Source organism: Pelmatolapia mariae, linkage group LG15, assembly GCF_036321145.2.
Source record: "Pelmatolapia mariae isolate MD_Pm_ZW linkage group LG15, Pm_UMD_F_2, whole genome shotgun sequence".
NCBI classification, from domain to species: Eukaryota; Metazoa; Chordata; class Actinopteri; order Cichliformes; family Cichlidae; genus Pelmatolapia; species Pelmatolapia mariae.
In genome coordinates this window covers 10,756,982-10,776,106 of record NC_086240.1, presented here as the reverse complement: position 1 = coordinate 10,776,106, position 19,125 = coordinate 10,756,982, and the positions used below count along the sequence as shown (strand labels likewise).

The 19,125-nt window shown below is 37.8% G+C and overlaps 1 protein-coding gene across 1 annotated transcript; it reads right to left on the bottom strand.

Annotated features, from left to right (window-relative positions):
• Positions 1 to 340: 340 nt before the first annotated feature.
• blk (BLK proto-oncogene, Src family tyrosine kinase) lies at positions 341 to 10,509 on the bottom strand. The gene is made up of 14 exons (XM_063495612.1): positions 10,437 to 10,509; positions 9,397 to 9,483; positions 9,127 to 9,223; positions 8,971 to 9,001; positions 8,511 to 8,604; positions 8,315 to 8,413; positions 8,083 to 8,186; positions 7,819 to 7,968; positions 7,160 to 7,312; positions 6,888 to 7,067; positions 5,071 to 5,147; positions 4,159 to 4,309; positions 2,536 to 2,667; positions 341 to 2,409 (listed from the first exon to the last, which is right to left on the bottom strand). Exons 3-14 carry the CDS (start codon positions 9,220 to 9,222, stop codon positions 2,207 to 2,209), a joined length of 1,470 nt encoding a protein of 489 aa, XP_063351682.1. The 5' UTR covers position 9,223; positions 9,397 to 9,483; positions 10,437 to 10,509; the 3' UTR covers positions 341 to 2,206.
• Positions 10,510 to 19,125: the final 8,616 nt, after the last annotated feature.

Here is a 19,125-nt window from a genome sequence, read left to right as displayed (position 1 = left end):
ATGTTGCCTTCTTTTTATTTTATGAAAACAGTTAGGGGAAGTTGGGAGAAACTAGCAGTATACAAATAAACCCTTTTTACTTTAAATGCAACTTAAGACTCAGTGTTGACATTTTGTTATTAAGTACTTTGATATACAGTACTGTTTCTGGTGAGTTCACCAGGACTATTCTCAAATATCTCTATGAAAAATTTCCAGAATTTTCAAAGCTATCATGCATTATACTGTAGATACATTACAGAATGCTATACTGTGTAACACTGACATCTGCAGGATGATAGGACTATAAAAAAAACTGCAGCACTGTGCCCTGTGGCCTTTCAGTTTTTCACTTCCCACTTTAATTTTTTAAAAATACACATGTATTTGCATTTTCATATTTGATTTGCATTGTCCACAAGGTGAAAAGAGTAATCTAATTACAGAGAATAAATATAATTGATTTCCAAGACACTGCTGGTATTAACCAGTATGAAATGAAATTAAACTACTACTAGCACATTCATGCTTGCAATCATTAAAAAAAAACAACAGCAAGAAAATCCAAAACACTGATACACTGTCGCTGATGCTGACATAGCACCTACCATATCTGATATTAGTATGCATGGAACAGAATTCATGGATCATATGAGAGATTAAAAATGTTGAAACGTCTTTGGGTCTTCTGCGAGGTTAAAGATTAATTTATATTTATAAGGAAAAAGTCCAGTGGTCAGGCATATTAAAAACATTTCAGCTGGATTTACAGGCTATTTTAAAACATATTCAGTTTTATATTACAAATATCAACATAAAATCACCTGCCATATTTTTTTTAAACAGACACGGCAGACATTTTTAGATATAATGCATGTTTATTCTCATGTGCTCCTATTGAATAAGATTAATAATAATATTTTATATATTTTAAGAATACTTGAAGTTGTTTTAGTTTTTATTTACCATCACTATTATGTTAAATGACAATTTCCCTCTCCCTCACAATTCAGAGGCGCTCAATCAGCAATAACAACAAAAAGTAAATTTCAAACGGATGTATTTCAGGAGGAAAAATGTGAAGACAACTACTAACTTGGTATGCGAGACTGTTCTAGCTTTGTGGCATTTTAGGAATGCTGACGCACACTTCCTGTTTCCTGTCCATTCAGGAAATGGCAGAGTTTCACCCCTTGGCTAACACAGCCATTCCAGTCTCTTATCACTAACTGTCTGTGCTCCCCCTGGGAAGGCTCAGTTGAAGACTGCTGTAATTTAGTAGTTAGCTGCTTTTAAAGGCTTCCTATGGGTTGCCGTTCAAAATGGGGGGTATGTTCGGGTCAGTCACCCCTTTCATCATTTTAACATGATTGAAACTAGAGTTAGTAACTCAGTCTACACATTGCTGCCATTTGTTTTCACGTGGGAGGTGATGTACTTTAAAGTTGTTTTTATTTTTGTTTCATCCAGAGTGTTAGCTTTACTTTCACACTTAAGATGTCAAACTTCTTTTTCTTTTTTTTTTAAAATGCTGCTATTTTCTCTTATGATCGGTGAACTGAGACACATCCTCATTGTCTCAAACACCAAACTGTAAAAAGTGATAGTCACCACTAAAGCCCTACATGAGAAATGCTTTTACGGCATTGTAATTTCAAAATTTTTGATTTAAATACAAGAAATACCAGAGTTCTTCATTTTTATTTACAAAAGACAAAAATGCAAGAATAACTTTTCTTTGCTAAGCACTTAAAAAAAAATCTGCTGAATTACTTAATTTTTTTTTAAAAAGAAAAAAAAGTGCAAAGTATTGTGCATGTAATCTCAGGGTTCTAGTTTCTGTACCATGCAAATGTTTAATCTGCAACTTTACCTGTGCTGATGTCTCTGGGTCCAGATGTTGCTTTACAATATGAGTGAACTGTATTTGTATATCCATAGTCCTATCACGCATCATACATCAGTTCTAAGAATGCAACCTTATACTCCATCAAGAAAAGGCGCTGACATGAAGCCGCGTTGCATATCTGACTGATATCCGCTACAGACAGAAGAAGCCATGAATATCTTTAACATTCACTTAGAAGGCAGGTGTGAAAAACGTATCCATCACTCTATTTAAAAAAAAAAGTATCATCAGAAAGCTATGTGGTCCTTTATCCATTCAAGTCATGGTTTTTTAAGAGATTTCATTGTCCACAACAAAAAACTTTTTCTTTTTCTGTCATCACGGCTGCATCTCATATTGTCCTTCCGTGGCAATAAAAAAGTCGTTGAGAGTGTTCTGAAGATATTCAAAAGTCGGTCGGTCATCAGGCTTCTGCTTCCAGCACACCATCATGATATCATACAGTTCCCCTGGACAGCCGTCTGGACATGGCATCCTGTATGACCTGTCTAGACTCCTGATCACCTCTGGGTTCGTCATACCTGATGAAGAGAGAAAAAAAGCATGCACTTTGACAGATATTTTGTAACTTTTTTTTTTTCATAAAATAGCAAAGCAATATTTGAGCTGTTTTCTGTAAATATGAAGTTATTTCACATAACCCATACCTGGGTATGGTATTCTTCCATAGGTGACTATTTCTGTCAGGAGGATCCCAAAGGACCAGACATCCGATTTGATGCTGAACGTCCCAAAGTTGATGGCCTCTGGAGCCGTCCATTTAATGGGAAACTTAGCACCTGATTATTAGACAAAAGTAAAAGGAAAAAAATGGAAGGAAGTTGTGTTACTTGTTGTTCACTGTGAAGGATATGTAGGTGTGTGCGCATTTGTGTAAATGTTTATTTTCCTTTTAATGTGGGATGATTAATGGGCAGGAAATACTCTGAAATAATGAGAAAGCTTTCCATTAGAGAATTTACAGATCATTCTATCGCTCTGATAAATCTGTGGGTTCTATTTTCTTGTTTTTTTACAAGATTTTGAATCACTGTGACAGATTTATACGTTTTTAATTCACAGAGTTAGACAAAATGTAAATACAATTTCAAATATATATTGATATTAGAATATACACTTGTATACACCTGGTTGAAAATTATGGGCATTGTACTCACACTTTTATAACATACTTTAAAAACACAATATGCTGTTTTAAAATTAATTGAAGCAATCGCTCTTTACTAATTTTGGTAGGGGAGGAGAGTGAGTTTCTGCTACCAGAGGAAATGACCTTCAGCTCAAAAAAGAATTACGGCAGCTGCGCTTACATGTGAAGTGGTGATTGAATGCTATATATGCCTTTTTCAATTAAAGTTAAGCTCAGATGATTAAATGAAATCACATTTTTTCTATTTTACACATTCGCCCTCACACGCGCACACACACCAAGCAGTATATCGCTCCCGACGAGCATCAACAAGAGTGCTTTGAAACAATTTCAAAAATCTTCCTTATAATGAACGACGCATCGTGCTGCACACTCCTGTGTGTACCACCGCAATCATAGTCACAAACCCCGTAACCCAGTTCAAACATGGTTTTACTGCTTTGCTTTTTTTGAAACAAAAGTAAATATAACAAAATCTCAGCAACTATAAGCTACAGAAACCTGCCCACCAAAAATCAACACATACAAACTCATTGCAATAGAGCATGCATGCTGCTGCAAATCCAGAACTTGCCCAACACAATAAAACGAACGCTACAGTATTAATGCACAAGTGCAGGCTAGGAGAAGAACACAATAGAAATAAGTAATGTGAAATTACCAATTTTAAGTGATGGTTTCTTAATCTGTGAAACAAATCAAGTTAATAAAAAAAAAATCAGTATCAGAAACAAAAAAAGGTCAAAATTTCTGTGTAGAAATTTTTTTTTTTAAAGTTTCCACTACTTAGTATGATTTAATTATCTGTTAATTATTAAGCACTTTGGTTTAAAGTTAAGAATTGAATTCTATATTCTGCTGTATATTAATTAAAGGCCCTCTTGAGACATTTATCAGACACTATTGATTGTCGTCCTTAATGTTGAAAACTACAGAAAAATACATTATATAAAAACAACCTATATTACTAATAGAAGAAGGAAAACTTGGGTCATAAATTTCTAAAGGAGATGGAAATGTGTCTGCAGAGAAGACGTCAGCGTTTCTTTGTGACGCGAGTGTTTCTAAAATCCTGTTTGTGGCACCGGGGGCGCGTTTACGTCAAAACTCCTTACTGCACCTTCTTGAGCCGTGTATTCTGACTCGATGATTCTGGCCAGGCCAAAGTCTGCTATCTTGCAATGCAGCGTCTCGCTGACCAGTATGTTAGCTGCACGCAGATCACGGTGGATGTAGTTCTTCTTCTCAATGTACGCCATGCCTTCAGCTATCTGGTATAACCAAAGAAAGAGCAGATTTGTTAGATCAAATGTCAATTCAAGAAATGTTGGTTTTCCATCGTAAAAACACACAAGACAACAGCACATCAGTTTGATAGGAATCTGAATGTCTTATAAAAGCCGAGCACATGCAATGAGGCCTCTACAGCGAGCTGTATGTGTTAATACTTATGTTCACATTGTAAAAAAAAAATGATAGTAGAGTGGGTTTAACAGGATGTGCCAACTCTCAGGAAGTCAAAAGTTTTTTTGGAGGGCCAAAAGAGTTCTGGGGGAGCTCACTGTGGATGGAAAAATAGCATGATTTCCTGTCCGGATGTTAATAATTGACGTAGGGTGAGGCTTTCAAATCAGACAAGCAAAAGCACCACCACAGAAACCACATAGCATCTGCTGACAGTTTCCGTGTGTGTGATGCCAAAGCGCATAGTATACGGTACTTTCAAAATGTTACTGTAGAGCAGCAAGGATGTAAAAATAGACATTGAGGTCAGCCAGATGGCTAGTGTATTTGTTTTTTGACAAAGCATACATTCATCCTTGAATTAAAGATTAAAGTCACGCAGACTATCACAGTCAGAAGCAGCAGAAGAGACACAAATGAAAGAATTATGGAAACGCTCAGAGCAAAAAGAAATGTTTTGGCATTTATGAGATTACGGTATCAGTGACTGTTATCACTGAAAATGTCACACACACATGATAGTTAACTGAAATCATTTAACTGAATTTCTTTATTAGAAGTTTCCTACCTGTGCTGACATGTCGATCAGCTTATTTAGCTTTAGCCTTTTCCCTTCATCTGTTTTTAGAAAGTCTAGAAGACATCCTGCAAATAAAAAAAGAGAAGCACATATTATCTGAAACTACTGTGGTTTAATTGAAACTTCTACCTACATATCTCATAACAGAAAAGCTCTGTAATGTTCCAGTTGTTGTTGGGTGCTTTTGGATTGGTGCACATTTTGAAAAATGAGGATACGTCAGATTGTTTAATTGTCTAGCCGTTAGCCATAATAAGAGCCGTCTGTTCAGTCTAAAGTCAGTCAGTACAACAAACACCAGTCTAATCAAAACCCAAACCAAAGATTTTAATATTCATTTCCTGGTGAAGTCAGTAGTTATGATATTTAAATTAGCTTGCCTTTACTACAGAATCTCATTTAGCACACCAATACACCTTAGGCCTTAAGCAATAACCATATAATCAAACAGTTGCAAAAAATGAATATTAAAAGAGTCACAAATATTGTTGTTAATGTGTTTAGATATAATACATTACATTCCTCGACTTTGGGATGAATATAAAAAAGAAAAAGTGTAACATATATCTCATGTCATCTTATGTTATCTTAATGTCCACGTGTATATATTTTTATATATATTTTGGCGTAACAACTCTGTGATCGGCCCTGGCGCAGATGTTTTTTTACGCCCTTACCACCTTGTTGTTACCGTAGCGGCTATGACTGTGAACTTCTCTATAACATTTGCCAAAAAATGGTTGCATAGTTGACGTCAACAGGTTTGCACACATTTCCACAAATGATAAAAGCAAAGTCAGGAAGAACAAGTAATATATTTCACAGCATGTTTCCCACCAGCGATACGCTTCAGAAAAGAAACCAACTTTTAATCAGTGGCAATTGGGTAAAATTCAGTTCATAAGTTAAATGCTTTCTGCATGAGTAAAGTTAGGCCTTGGGTGACAAACATCTGTAACTTGTGCTATGGTTTATTTTAACAGTGATATCAACTGGGCGCCTCCCACCTTCCAGGCGCTGTGGTGCTGTGGTACACCACCAGCTGCATCGTCAGAAGGTTTGCATTTTTGCTAAATTTTATATTTTATCAGCACTCTTTTGTGTTAGTACTAAGTGGGAAATGTTAGGTATTACTGTATTACTGAATGATATAAGTTAGCTGCCAGTTTATCAGTACTGGAATTTGTAATGACGACTGAAAATTTAAAATGTAAAGAAGAGACCGGAGAAACACCCTTCAGCAGAGAGCACTCTGCAACTTCCCTGTTGACAAAAAACAACAATAAGCTGATCCAATCAGAGTGCAAAGTGTAAATGATTAAATAAATAACAAATGTCACGCAAATCTGTTTGTATTTCGTGTCTCTGGAAGAAAAACAATATTGGCTAATATGACGTAATATCAGATTTTCAAATCACCAAATGTTGGTGTTTGTATCAATCTTAAAAATCTTATATTTGGTTGGCCTCTAGAATTAAGACTAACCAAAAAAGCACTCTTTGCCCACAGTTTCGAACTGCTTCCAAAAAGTCATTTTTTATGTTATGCTTATTGGAAACACTTGTGTTGTTCGGACAATCAAGACAGCCGTTAATGCCACTGCGACCTCTCAGAAAAACTTATTATGATATTGTGTTCTTTAATATTTTCAAGTAAAAATTTTTTTTTTTAATTATGAATATCAGCACCAGATTACTTCTGCTTTAATTTATTGGTGAAAGGCCAATTTGTACTACATTATATATATATTATAGTTAATATTTAATTATCAGGAACTCTTAAAACTCTTCTTTGTTTCACTTACCATTGACCATAAATTCGGTGACAATAAGAATGGGCTCTTTAGTGACAACAGCATGAAGTCGTACCAGTCGGTCATGCCTCAACTGCTTCATCAGGTTGGCCTCCTGAAGGAAGGCCTCAGGCGCCATTGTCCCCTCCTTTAAGGTCTTAATAGCAACCTTCTGGGTGTTCTTGTAGTAACCTGCCAAATAATTCAAACAGAATGCTTTATTGACTTTGCCGTCTTGGTTTATTAGGTGTCTTCAAACAGTTTGATCGGTGGCTTTCCCTTACCCATCCACACTTCCCCAAACTGTCCGGCCCCCAATTTCTTCAGCATTTTCAGTGTCTCTCGAGGAATCTCCCATTCATCATGGGCCCATGGCTGCTGAGGGGCCATAGGCTTACAGGGAGCATACAGTCGCTGACACAACCCATCTGCCGTGTCTGCACCCAAATACGATACATTCAGATGTAACAAACAACATTTTTTTCCATCTTTCTTTGCACGAGTGATAAATATAGTTACAGAAACTATACATCTCATCTTTCATTAGATAATTCTAAAAGCATGTTTGTTCGTGCTCACATGCATTTCGTTTTCATAAGTTGATCTTTGAGACAACCTTTCTCAAGATCTGGCCTGCTTATCTTGTGGTTTAGTCGCAGGAGTGGAAAGACTATCACTCCTCTCACTCAGGAAATGCACAACACATCACAAGGGTCGAACTTCCCCCTTTAATTCAAAGTCACTGCAGATGTTTTAGAATTCAAAGCAGCAAGCTTAATGTGAGTCCAAATCAATGCAAGATGCAGGTTTTACAATTATAAATGCTGAATTGGAAACACGGAAACAGAAAATCCTGTACATGGATATGGTTTCTTAAATTATACATCTCCGAAAATACAAACTTTTTGAGGGTGGAGATGTTGTATTTGTAGTTGTTACTCACGGGTATAGTACTGAACCAATTCCTGTAGGGTCGGGAACGTGTTGGAAGGGGAGATGTAGTAGCCACCTTTGTCCAAACAACGGATTTTGTAATGTTTTACTACATCTCCTCTTTCCCCTTCATAATCTCTGACTGACAGCGAGAATGACCCTGAGAGGGGGAAAAAGGACATTTGGGTTTATTGACCACACTGAAAATGAATACAGGTAGCTGCTAAAAATGTGATTTGTGGCATGATCTCGGAAAGATACTGATGGTGGTCACCTTTACAGGTCTCACTCTCTCGAATTAGAAAGGCCCCTGGTTTATTTCCGGGTGCTAAAAGTAGCCTCTCGGTTTCTCTTCTGCCCAAATCCTTGAAAAACCATCTGCAAGAGAGAGCACCACAAAACCACAGAAGTCACTCCTCCTGAATATAATAATACAAAGCATTACAACAGCATTAATCAATCAATAGATGCGTGCTACATTTCATTCCATAATATTTCAAGCTTACTTTTCCACTTCCAGTGTATCTGCTCTGGCTACATAATTCGATGGTATCAAGCCTTCTTGTCCAGTCGTCAGCAGTCGGGCCAGCCACCATTCTCCGGTTCTGTACACCAGACAAACACGCCGAATTCATTTTATTTCTCTGTGCGCTTTCTTTATTGTCACTTTCACTACTATGGGAACCATAGAACGAGACTTACTCTTGCAATACTTTAAGTTTGTCTCCCTTTCTGAAAGGCAGATCACTGTCGTTGGTCGCTTTGAAGTCGTGTTGTGCAATAAATATAGTGTCATCTAAAGGAAAGAAGAGCACAGAGTTTCTTTAAAAGTGTATTTTTAATCTACTTTTTACCTTTAGACGTTTTATTTTGACGTGATCCTGTGTTCTAACATGCGCAATTTGTGGCGATATTGTTTTCATTCTCCGAGCAACCGCTGTGTTATTTTACATCTGTGACATTAACATTACTTTCATGTGTTTGCAATCTCATCTAATCCCCAGAAGAGAACAGAGGAAATTCAACCAAGATTTTGATCACAAAACTGTAGCTCTTATTACTGCCACTAATGTCTCTTAACGCAGCAGCAGTTGGGTCCATGAATGCAGGCCTGTTACTTTCCACTATGATGGTTGATATATGCAAGGAAGTTTGTGATTACCATTATTTGTATAGGCGTTTCCACTTCGTCCCTTGAAAGAATTGGGAGAAAAAAAAGAAGACGTTGATTATGTCCAGTGTGTCAAGTAAACCTTTTGAGGTAATTAGAGTAAAATTAGTTTCACATCCGAGTAAATCTTTTTAGTGTTTTACTTACTATATGGTTTGATGACGGGGAGGCGTGTGATTTGTGTTTTCCTTTGCGGAATCCTTCTTCTTTTACTTGTTTCTCGCCACTGCAAGTGCAGCCCATCCTGCATGTTTGGTGGAAACCTCTTTTAGCTACGTTACATGACGCTAACATTTACTAAAATCACATATCTAATTACAGAATGCACTGTTTAGTGTAGTATCAGTAAACAATGATCCAATAAGTTTCTGGAAAGAGACTCACATAGCTACAATGTGCTCATTACTTTGCTTTTACCTGATCAAACAGATGAGCTTTACTGCTGCTGTTTTTAGTCTCCACTCCTCCCACTGCAGGGCCTGCTCTTTGACTTCATGCCCGGTGCTGGAAAAAGACATCTAATGACTCAAAATTGCTAAAATGTATTTAGTGAGCATCTCTTTAGGTGTATCGCTTGGTAACAGGTGACCCAAGAAAAATAATAAAATTGAAACAAGAAAACAAAAAAACTAAAACTGGCTCTCAAAAGAGGAAGTGAAAATGTGTTTACAGCTCTTTACCATTGCATTAGCATGTACAGTTTACGATGGGGCTTCATTGTCATGTTCCAGTTAAAAATAGAGGAAAAGAAAACAGCTAAAAATAGCTAAAAACACACTGGTGTAGAAATGAGACCAAACTAAGTGATGGTGTTAAAAAAGAACTGTTGTTTGTCTGAAGGAAGTTTTATGAGGTGTTAATGTTAAAAGTTAAAGGTGTTTTTAGATCACAAAGTCAAATATAGTTGATGTAATGTGTATTACAGAAGCTAAAGATAATGACTGCACATGCAAATACACAACACTGATAAAATAATGATGTAGCAGATTTAGACTGTGTGTGTTTTATACTGTAAGCGTAAGTACCGTATTATGAATATCGATGGTTTAATTACATCTTAAAATGGAAAATTACACCTAAAACAGCAAGAGCAGTGCTTTAATATTCAGTGGTTTGTAATAACAAAATGTCATGTCAAGAAATGCATGACTGCAGAGAGGCTTTACACAAACTGTTGACTTATGGATTTCACACGAAAAAAAGTGATAATTGAAATGAAAATTAATAATAATAATTAGTCTTGATACTTTTGCCAATTTTCTATCGCACATATTTTATCATCCGCGTTATGCGTTATGTTTTGTGTAATTTTTGATGTGTTTTACCAACATTGTACAACATTATTTAAATAAAATAAAACTTACACTATTATGTTCACCACTACCTTACAATATCTAGAAATTCTCAGTCCCTGTCACTGCTCTATAATGTCATATTTTCATTCAGCAAATAAATACCTTTAGCTTGTCTTTGGCTCGTGTCTTCAGAAGTACTCCAGATGCAAAATGTCTTCAATTTCCTCATTGAAAACTGAGTGCTTGTCAGTGTGTCACTCTCACTCACTCATTTTGGTTTGGAAAGTTTCTCTCTCTCTTTTGCTCTGCTCTAATTTCTCTCTCTCTCTCTCTTGCTCTCGCTCTCTCTCTCTCTAACAGTGAAGACCAGGACCTCCCCTTGGGGGTTACATTCAGTTTACTGGAAACAGACAGCAGTTTGCTTTTTTATCTGGTCTCTTACATTTCTCCCTTGATTCTCAGGCAGATGATCTACCTACAGAGTGCAAAAATAATCTTCTGATTAAACTTCACTTGCAGTAGTTACTCCGCCCCAGTCCTGCAATTAGTCAGTGAGCACAACTGATAACTGTATTTCATCTTTAAGTCTTAAAACTCACAAATGTATGGTCTTCAAAGTTATTGGTCATGAAGGACTTTAGGTTAGTTATCAGTAGAGCTCGTTGTACTTCAGAATGTGTAGATGCGGTCAATGATTTGCAAAATTTGTGCCTGTGATCTTTTTTTAAAAAATGCAAATGACCTTTGGTATCAAATCAACAATGCAATGGAAAAAAGAAGTGTCTGCACTGTGTTGTATTGTGTGTCTGGGTGATTGGTGTTAAATGTAGGTGTGGTGGAGTGTTGTCTGCTCAAGTGTATAAGATGCAAGATAAAGAAACAGGGCATGGTTTCCATGACACACATTTCAGTTCCTCTGCTGGCCTCTGCTACTCATATCTTTACCTTTCAGTGTCAAGAAACATGTTTACAGTAATACTGTAAAACAATACACAATTTGAGCCACAAGAGGGCGTGTTAAGCTACTAGTGGGATGTGCAACCACCCTGGTAGTATACCCCTTTTATAAATTTTATGCAAGTTTTAATGTCAATAACTGATTACTGTTGTGTTAATTAATATTTTTATTGCAGTAACAATAGCAACAAATGAGGGCCTTGCAGCTCTTCTTTTGCCTATATTGCCTGATGGCCACAGAAAACAGCAAAGTGTGAATGTGTATATCCCCAAAAATGCACCCAGTTTCAGTCTGTTTCCATGTAATAACAGAGCAAGATTTCACAATTCCCATTTACTGATACTTTTTCATTATTAAGGCTGTATGCAATAAGTTCTATTACACAGGAAACCCAAAAATAGTTAAATATAGTCATATGAAAATGTTATGCCAGCACTCTGTGCAGTACTGTAAAACACAAACAACACTCATACTGCTTCCATAGCAATAAAGAAGGTAAAGGTAACCCAAGAGCCACATCTGAGACTCTAAAAGCCTCATTCAGTGCAGTATGTTTAGAAAACGACTGAATAAGTATGGCTGGTTTGAAAAGGTCACAAAGGGGAAACCCTCTTCTCTCTAAAACGAGCATTTTAGGCTTGCAAAGATGGATCTGAATAAACCTAGACTTCTTAAATACTGTCTTTTCAACCAACAAGACCAGAATGAACATGTTTGGCCATGATGCTTTTGCTAAACAAACCAAAGCCAAACACAGCATGTCATCACAAACACCTCATACCAATGTCTAATATGGTGGTTGACGGGTTGATAATTTGGGCTTGTCTTGCAGCCACAGGGTACCTTGCAGGTATCGACTCCACCATGAACTCGGCGTTAAACCAAAGTATTTTAGAGTCAAATGTGAGGTCATCCGTCCAACAGCTGAAGCTTGGCTGAAACTGGATCGTGTACAATAATCGCTGGACAATGCACAGCAGCAAACCTATAAGAGTATGTCTGAAAAAATCAAGATGTTTCAGTGACCCAGTCAAAGTTCAGACCTCAAATGCTGTTACAGGGTATTAAGAGAGCTGTGCATACACAAATGCCTTAAGAAACTAGTGTTATAGAGAAGAGTGGACAGTGACAGACTGATACAGTCATACAGAAAGTGGTTACTTCAGGTTACTGCTGTTAGAGGTGGTTTTATCATGGGGTGTTTTTAGTTTTTCACACAAATATTGCAACGTATGAAATGAGTGTTATGACAATGTTCTTTTTCACACGACTGTGCGTTGCTTATAATGACTTCTCAATGCAATACCACCAAATACTTAATAAACACACTATAGGTGTTACACTTTAGGTTAGTGAGTCGAGCAAAAAGTCAGGACATCTTTCTGCTAGTATATAAAATGGTTACACGGCAAAAAATGTGGCCATAATTTAGTCTTATGTTAGTTAGCTTACTTTTAATGGTACTGATACTATTGTTGTTTATAGCACTAGTCAAAATGAGACTTAGGTTTGGCAGTATATATTTTCTTTGGTTTTGTTTTAATGTTGCCTGCAAATAGAAGGGCATACAAGGAATTAATAAGCAGTGCTGAAATACATATAAAGTCTGTTTATTCATTGCTTCCGATGTTCCCCAGTGTTGACACTAGAGGGTGTAACCAGACTTATTCTAATCCTAGACTGTCCTTACAGTAGGTCAGTTCAAAGTTGGGGAATCATTTGTGACTAATTCTTGGCGTTTCTATGTATATATGACCTTTACAATGACATCACCTATAGAAGCCTAGTGTTGAACCGTTGTGTATTTCTCTGTGTGTTGTATGTGGTGCAGGTGCAGGTGTGCAGATGTGAAATCGAATCCAAATCATGACTTATCTGGGGCAAAAATTTAGCAAGTTGGTGTGCGGTCAGTCTATCAAAGTACAACAATGCTTTGGTTTTTCACACCATACAAAACAGTTAACCAGGTCTTTCCTTTTTTCACCACACAATGCACTGCCAAGGGAATTCACCCCTCTTCTTCAGAGTGAGACAATAAACACAAAACAATATGTCCTTGAGTTATCTAGCAGTAATTATGACCCTTTCATGTCTCCCGTGCATGCTAAATTGCTATTAAATATTGAGAATAAATCAAAGAACCGTATAAGGAAGATATCAGTCACCCGTATACTGTAACCTATAAGTGCACCGAACAATAAATCTTACAACACCGGAAGTGTTTGTTTCCTATGGGGGGGTTTATACAACACACAACGTGGGGATATTACTCTCTGGGCAACACTTCACAGGTTTTTGTTTGGACCACCTGTGCTGTGTGTGGGGATTGTGCTATGCTGTAGTTCACTGAAGAAACAACCTTGCTTCACTGTACACACATGTATACACATGTACACACATTTACACAAAGCCACACACACACACACACACACACACACACACACACACACACACACACACACACACACACACACACAGGCTGCAGGTGCATGGTGAGTGTTATTGAGTGCGTCCTGGTTACTAACTGCCGTTTCTCTTTATACTCCTTTCTTCTAGTTTTCCATCAGCCCTTGTTTTCTTCCCAGGGCTTGGCGGATGCTCGTGTACAGCTCTGTTGGGGTCCCCAGACATTGCATCCTGCCTGCAGAAGGGTCATAAGTGGCCCCACAGGATAACCTGAACAACAGTGGGAAAGAAAGGGAGCGTGGGTCTCCTTTAGTAAATGCACTTCTGACCACCTCTGTGCCAAAAGTATACATGCTGCCAATAGATACTTTCAACTCCCATTATTAATGTGAGTGTGCACTGCGTGTGACTGCAAATGTGCGTGTTTTATAATTGTGTGTTAGTGGGGGTGGGGGTGTTTTCAGAAAAGGTATACAATAATTTCTGTGCAGCAAGCTAGTGTTGTTTCAAATCTTACCATAGGTTTTATTTATTTAGATACACAGACAGACACACATCCACTCACACGCGTACTTTTTGTCCCTTTTTGATTGTGGTCCCCACAAGATGAGTAATACCTAGATCACGCACATTCACACGCACGCACTTTCCTCAATTTTGATCCCCCTCCGCATCAGAAGTGGCCCCTCTTTGACTTCCTCTCAGTGTGGGAACCTTTTTTATCCTCTGTCACACATCGACTGAGAGAAGGTCTTGCTGCTACATTTGCCATAAAAAGACAAAGTGATTGTCAATAAACAAGGAACAATTGAGCTCCCCCGATGTATTGAAAACCTTTTGCTGTACCTCCAGGATGTTCATGAGTTTTAGTTGAGCTTCAGTTTTCCTTGTACTATTTTCCCATATTATGCTCTTTGTACTGCAGACATAACACACCACTGGTTCAGCTGTATTGTAGCTTAATTTGTGGAATTCACTGTAATAGCACTTTTAATCAGACAGTATACTGTATATAAGATAGCAGCTATAATTTGCTGAATTCAGCATGTTTATCTAGCAGTTATTTCTTCCTTTGCATATTTAAGGTGAAAATAATGCATGACTATAAGATTCTAAGTTACCAGTAGCTGCACTGCCCTTAATTAAAGGCTGCTTATGAAACTTTCAAAAAACACATGCAGTAGGATTTTGCATTAATGTACTTGGGAGCAAATCTGTGCAGCTGTTCCAGGGGCAAGTTGCTCTGAGGTAAACATGGCTGCGGGAAAACCCCTCATTATTGTGCTCCGGATGACGTTCCTCACTCTTCCAGTGTTTACTGTGGAAATTATCCTGTGCCAGCGGGCAGGTGCTTCCTCAAAAGGTCTTTGCTTTTCCAGAAGATTTGAGGATTCAGTTCATCTCAGCAAATCAAACACTCCTGCAACATTCTCGCCAGACAGTAACAAATATTTTTATTCGATAGGATTAGAATTAAATACTGATGACATTTCGAATTGAAAACAGCTTCTGCTTTCAGTGAAACTCATTTTGGAAAACAGTTGATCACATTTCCTCCTCTTTAAACAAACTGGGACTGCCCTTATCGCAGACAGCTTCCATCTGTAATCTGGAGCATGTTTAAACACATAACTATGGTTTAAATGAGCTCGTTTATATAAGACTATGCTTTGCTACATATTTTAAGAAAGAGTTATTTAGTGGGCACATTGACATATAATGTAAAAGACCTCTAGTCTCATCCCTAAATGGACAAAAAATACTTGTTGGTTGCTGGACTAGACTAATTTTTTTGATTGGTGTGGTGACATCGCACGCTTCTTACTGTTGGCATTATTTCTGCTGTTTGGTACAGCCAAAAGGCCCAAACAACACAAATGAAGTGTTGAAACACAGTAAGTCAAATAAGCTCAGGTGAAGCCTAGCAAATAGCTAGCTACTTAGTCAGCACGATTGGCCACACCTCTAATAACAGAAACTTTAAGCCTTAACAGAACTTGAATGGGTGACGTATAATAAAAATCCCCATGTTCTCTGATACACACCCACGTTGGAACAGTGTCTCGTACCAGGTTAAACGTTTTTTTTTTTGTTTTGTTTTTTCAGCTATAATGCTACAGTCATGCTAGGGAAAATGACAGCTAGAGACCACAGCACAACAAAACATTTTTCTCGATGTGTTCAGTGAGTGTGCTATCTTTGAAAAGGTTTGAAAAGGGGACCTTGCAGACAATTGTCGCCTTCAAAGCATCTCTGGTGCATCTAGGTTGCGAAAAAGTCAATAAGACTGAAACAGTCTGCCATCAGCAGTATTGCTCGGAGAGCGAATTTGTTACATTACTCCTTAGATTACTTCAAATCAAATCACTTTTATTGTCACATCACATGTGCAGGTACACTGGTACAGTACATGTGAGTGAAATTCTTGTGTGCGAGCTTCACAAGCAACAGAGTTGTGCAAAATACAATAATGTAAAACAAGCAAAATATAAAAATGGCTAATCTACTTTCATGTTATTCTGTAACATGACCTTAAATAAACTATCACATAATTATCAATTAAGAACAATAAAGCTTAAGCTAACATGCGGTCACAAATCCCTATGCTAATGAAGGCACACGCACAATCTTTCTTTGAGGGTTTTTAAGTTTTAACTAGTGCTGTCAGCGTTAATCTCGTTAAAATGACGTTAACGCCCATAACCGTATTAACCCCGTAAATCTCCGTTAGCGAGTTAGCGCGGATCGCCCTGTGCGTGGGGCTACACGGCGTCAACGCGTTACTGCGGTTAGCGCGTTAACATCATTTTAACGAGATTAACACTGACAGCACTCATTTTAACATAGAGTCGACAACACAAAGAAAGCTGAAAACTACCACCAAAGACACATCAAGTTGATCGCCACAGTGATTTTACAGTAGTAACATGTACAGTTAAAAATTGAGGATGCAAGCCTGACTGCTCATCAACACCTTTATTAGCTGTTGAAGTTGAGGCTCTGGCTGCTGGGCTGGGGTCAGCATACACTGAGCTTTAACGTCTTGATGCATTCTCAATCATCCAGGAACCTGACCTCCCAGCCCATTGTTCCTTCAGTGGGCTGGTTTCAGTCATTATGCAAATGTACTGTTTATAAGATTGGGGAAATCTGCAGTCAGCTGAGACTGAAGAAGTCACTTGGATGAGTGACGAAACGTTTCTCCCACACGCTACGTCCAGATGAACAGATTCAACTTTTGGAGACTGAGCTTTAACTTCACTCTGGGTTCTTTGCTAGCTTTGCGTTAGCATGCTGTCTGTCCTTGATGCAATTTAACATCACACTCTTGTCCTTTCTTGTCCTTTTATTGAATAGAAATAAAAACATTAGGCCCCTATGCCATTGTTCTCATCTCCACACATGAATTGAAACTTTCTGATTGTTGAACAAGCCCGCAAGAAGAGAATGCACGTTTGATGTTTTTTTTTTCTTTCTATCCTCATAAACTGAAGAACCTTTGCAACCCGAGTAGTGACATCATTTTAACCGTACACGCATTATTGAAAAATAAAATGTGATTATAGTTGCACTTCATACCCAACAGTATGGGGCGCTGTTTGTAAACTGAAACATGCTGAAATTAACAGCAACATTTTTCCACAATTTAGCCGAAAACATTGGAATATCTGTTTTGTTGGCCATCCAAAGGTTCAGCAGTAGTTCACCCTCAGCAGCTGCAGTCTCCACTTCACAATCGCCGCAGCATATGTGCAGCTAAATTGCTGGACATGCTGGTATGCAAGAAGTGAAGCTGCTCATGGTGTTGAGAAGTGGCCATCAGGGAAGAGCAGGCACACAACCTGACCACTACCGGCACACTTTAGCCCTGGAGGTTTTTGTAAAGCTTTTATTTTGGTATTTCCAAAATATACAATAAATGTGCATGTTAGCTAAATATTTAGTTTCCCGTAACATTTAGATTTAACATTTAACATTTAGATTTAAATATAATATTTACATTTAACATTTAGATTTAACACAAAATTGTTTTAAATATAAAAAGTTAAATATTTTAGTAAATGTTGTAAAAAGTGACTTGAAAAATATGGTTTTGTAAGGTTTTGAGCTAAATGTGGAAAAATGTTGCTGTTAATTTCAGTTTGTTTCAGTTTGCAAACAGCGCCCCATACAACAGTGACCATCAGTGTGCAATCAGTCTGCCATCAGATTGCATTTGAATGGGGTCAAGTTGTCAATTACATGAAAGCTGTTTGTGATACTCAGCGATTAATTGTGATAAAACACTGACCTGTCAGTTTGCGATTGACTGTGGTTGCCCAGAGGTTGAAAGTGTTACCTTCTTGGCTGGTCCAGATTAGCTTCATTTTTCAGCCCCAGAGGTTGAGACTTTGCTTTAGCTTGTTTAATTTTAGCTTAGTTGTGCATGATGCATCCACAGACCAACTTTACCATGCCACTGGAGTTTTTAAAACAGGGGGGGTTTTCCTGAGAAAAATCTTAAATAGATATTTAACTCCCTAGCAGCTAGCTATTTAATAAATTTGGCACACTGGTAAACCACCGGGTAAGCAATATCCTTTATTAATCATTCATTAATCAATCAAAAAATGAAATCCTTCTTTTAGGTTCAGTGACACAGTCAAATTTGCTAGACTAACTAAATGACTCAGCAGTGTCCTGGATTGGCAGAAGCTGTGCCAGCTTGTTAGCGACATGCTACACACTTGTCTGCACACTTGCCTGTCTCACTAAGGATGTGGTAAGACATGCATTTTCGTAACAGTCCTACACAGTAACCAGACTACTTGTGCTGGTCCATATTCATATTCCAGACCAGATTGTGAAAACATCCAAACACAGAAGAATTAAAGAAAAGTTGTTAAGATTTTATATGCTTATTTGTATAGCAGCTAGCTTGCTGTTTTATCTATAAGAGTGTAAGCTAGTCATGGAGGGACTTTTATGTTGCACCCATGGTTTTGTATGGGTGTATGTTGCACCCATACACCCATAAAATGAAGTTCCATTTTCAATTTTTGCATACTGAGTTATTTCCCAAAGGGTCACCATAGCTGATTGATATGCATGACTTGGCAAAGATTCAACACTGAATGTCCTTACTGATGCAGTCGTCCCATTTATTTGGGCTTGCAAGCAGCACTAGTAGAAATTACCTTGAGTGGGGTAGTATCTGAGATCTTTTGCATGCAAGATGAATGTGTTAACCACTACACCACAGAAGCCCTCGTGTCTGTGCAAAGATAGAGGGAAAAAAAGCAAACAAACTGCACTCCACATAACTGCACTTATGAGTTAAAGTGTTGCTTTGTAGAGCAAGGAACTCTTGCACACAGATGGCACGTGCACCTGGAATGACTTAAGAGAGTACAAGCTATATTCTTATTTCAATTAGCTAGACGGAAAAGAGTGCTGCAAGTGACAGCAATGATGTGCATCGCATGACTGCAGGAGACTGCAAATGGA

Excerpts from the sequence above, each read along its gene's own strand:
- blk (XM_063495612.1), bottom strand. The coding sequence starts at position 9,222 with ATGGGCTGCACTTGCAGTGGCGAGAAACAAGTAAAAGAAGAAGGATTC. Across the intron at positions 7,969-8,082 it reads AGAGAGTGAGACCTGTAAAG|GGTCATTCTCGCTGTCAGTC; the intron begins GTGACCACCATC and ends TCCCCCTCTCAG. Across the intron at positions 2,668-4,158 it reads AGAATACACGGCTCAAGAAG|GTGCTAAGTTTCCCATTAAA; the intron begins GTGCAGTAAGGA and ends TCTAATAATCAG.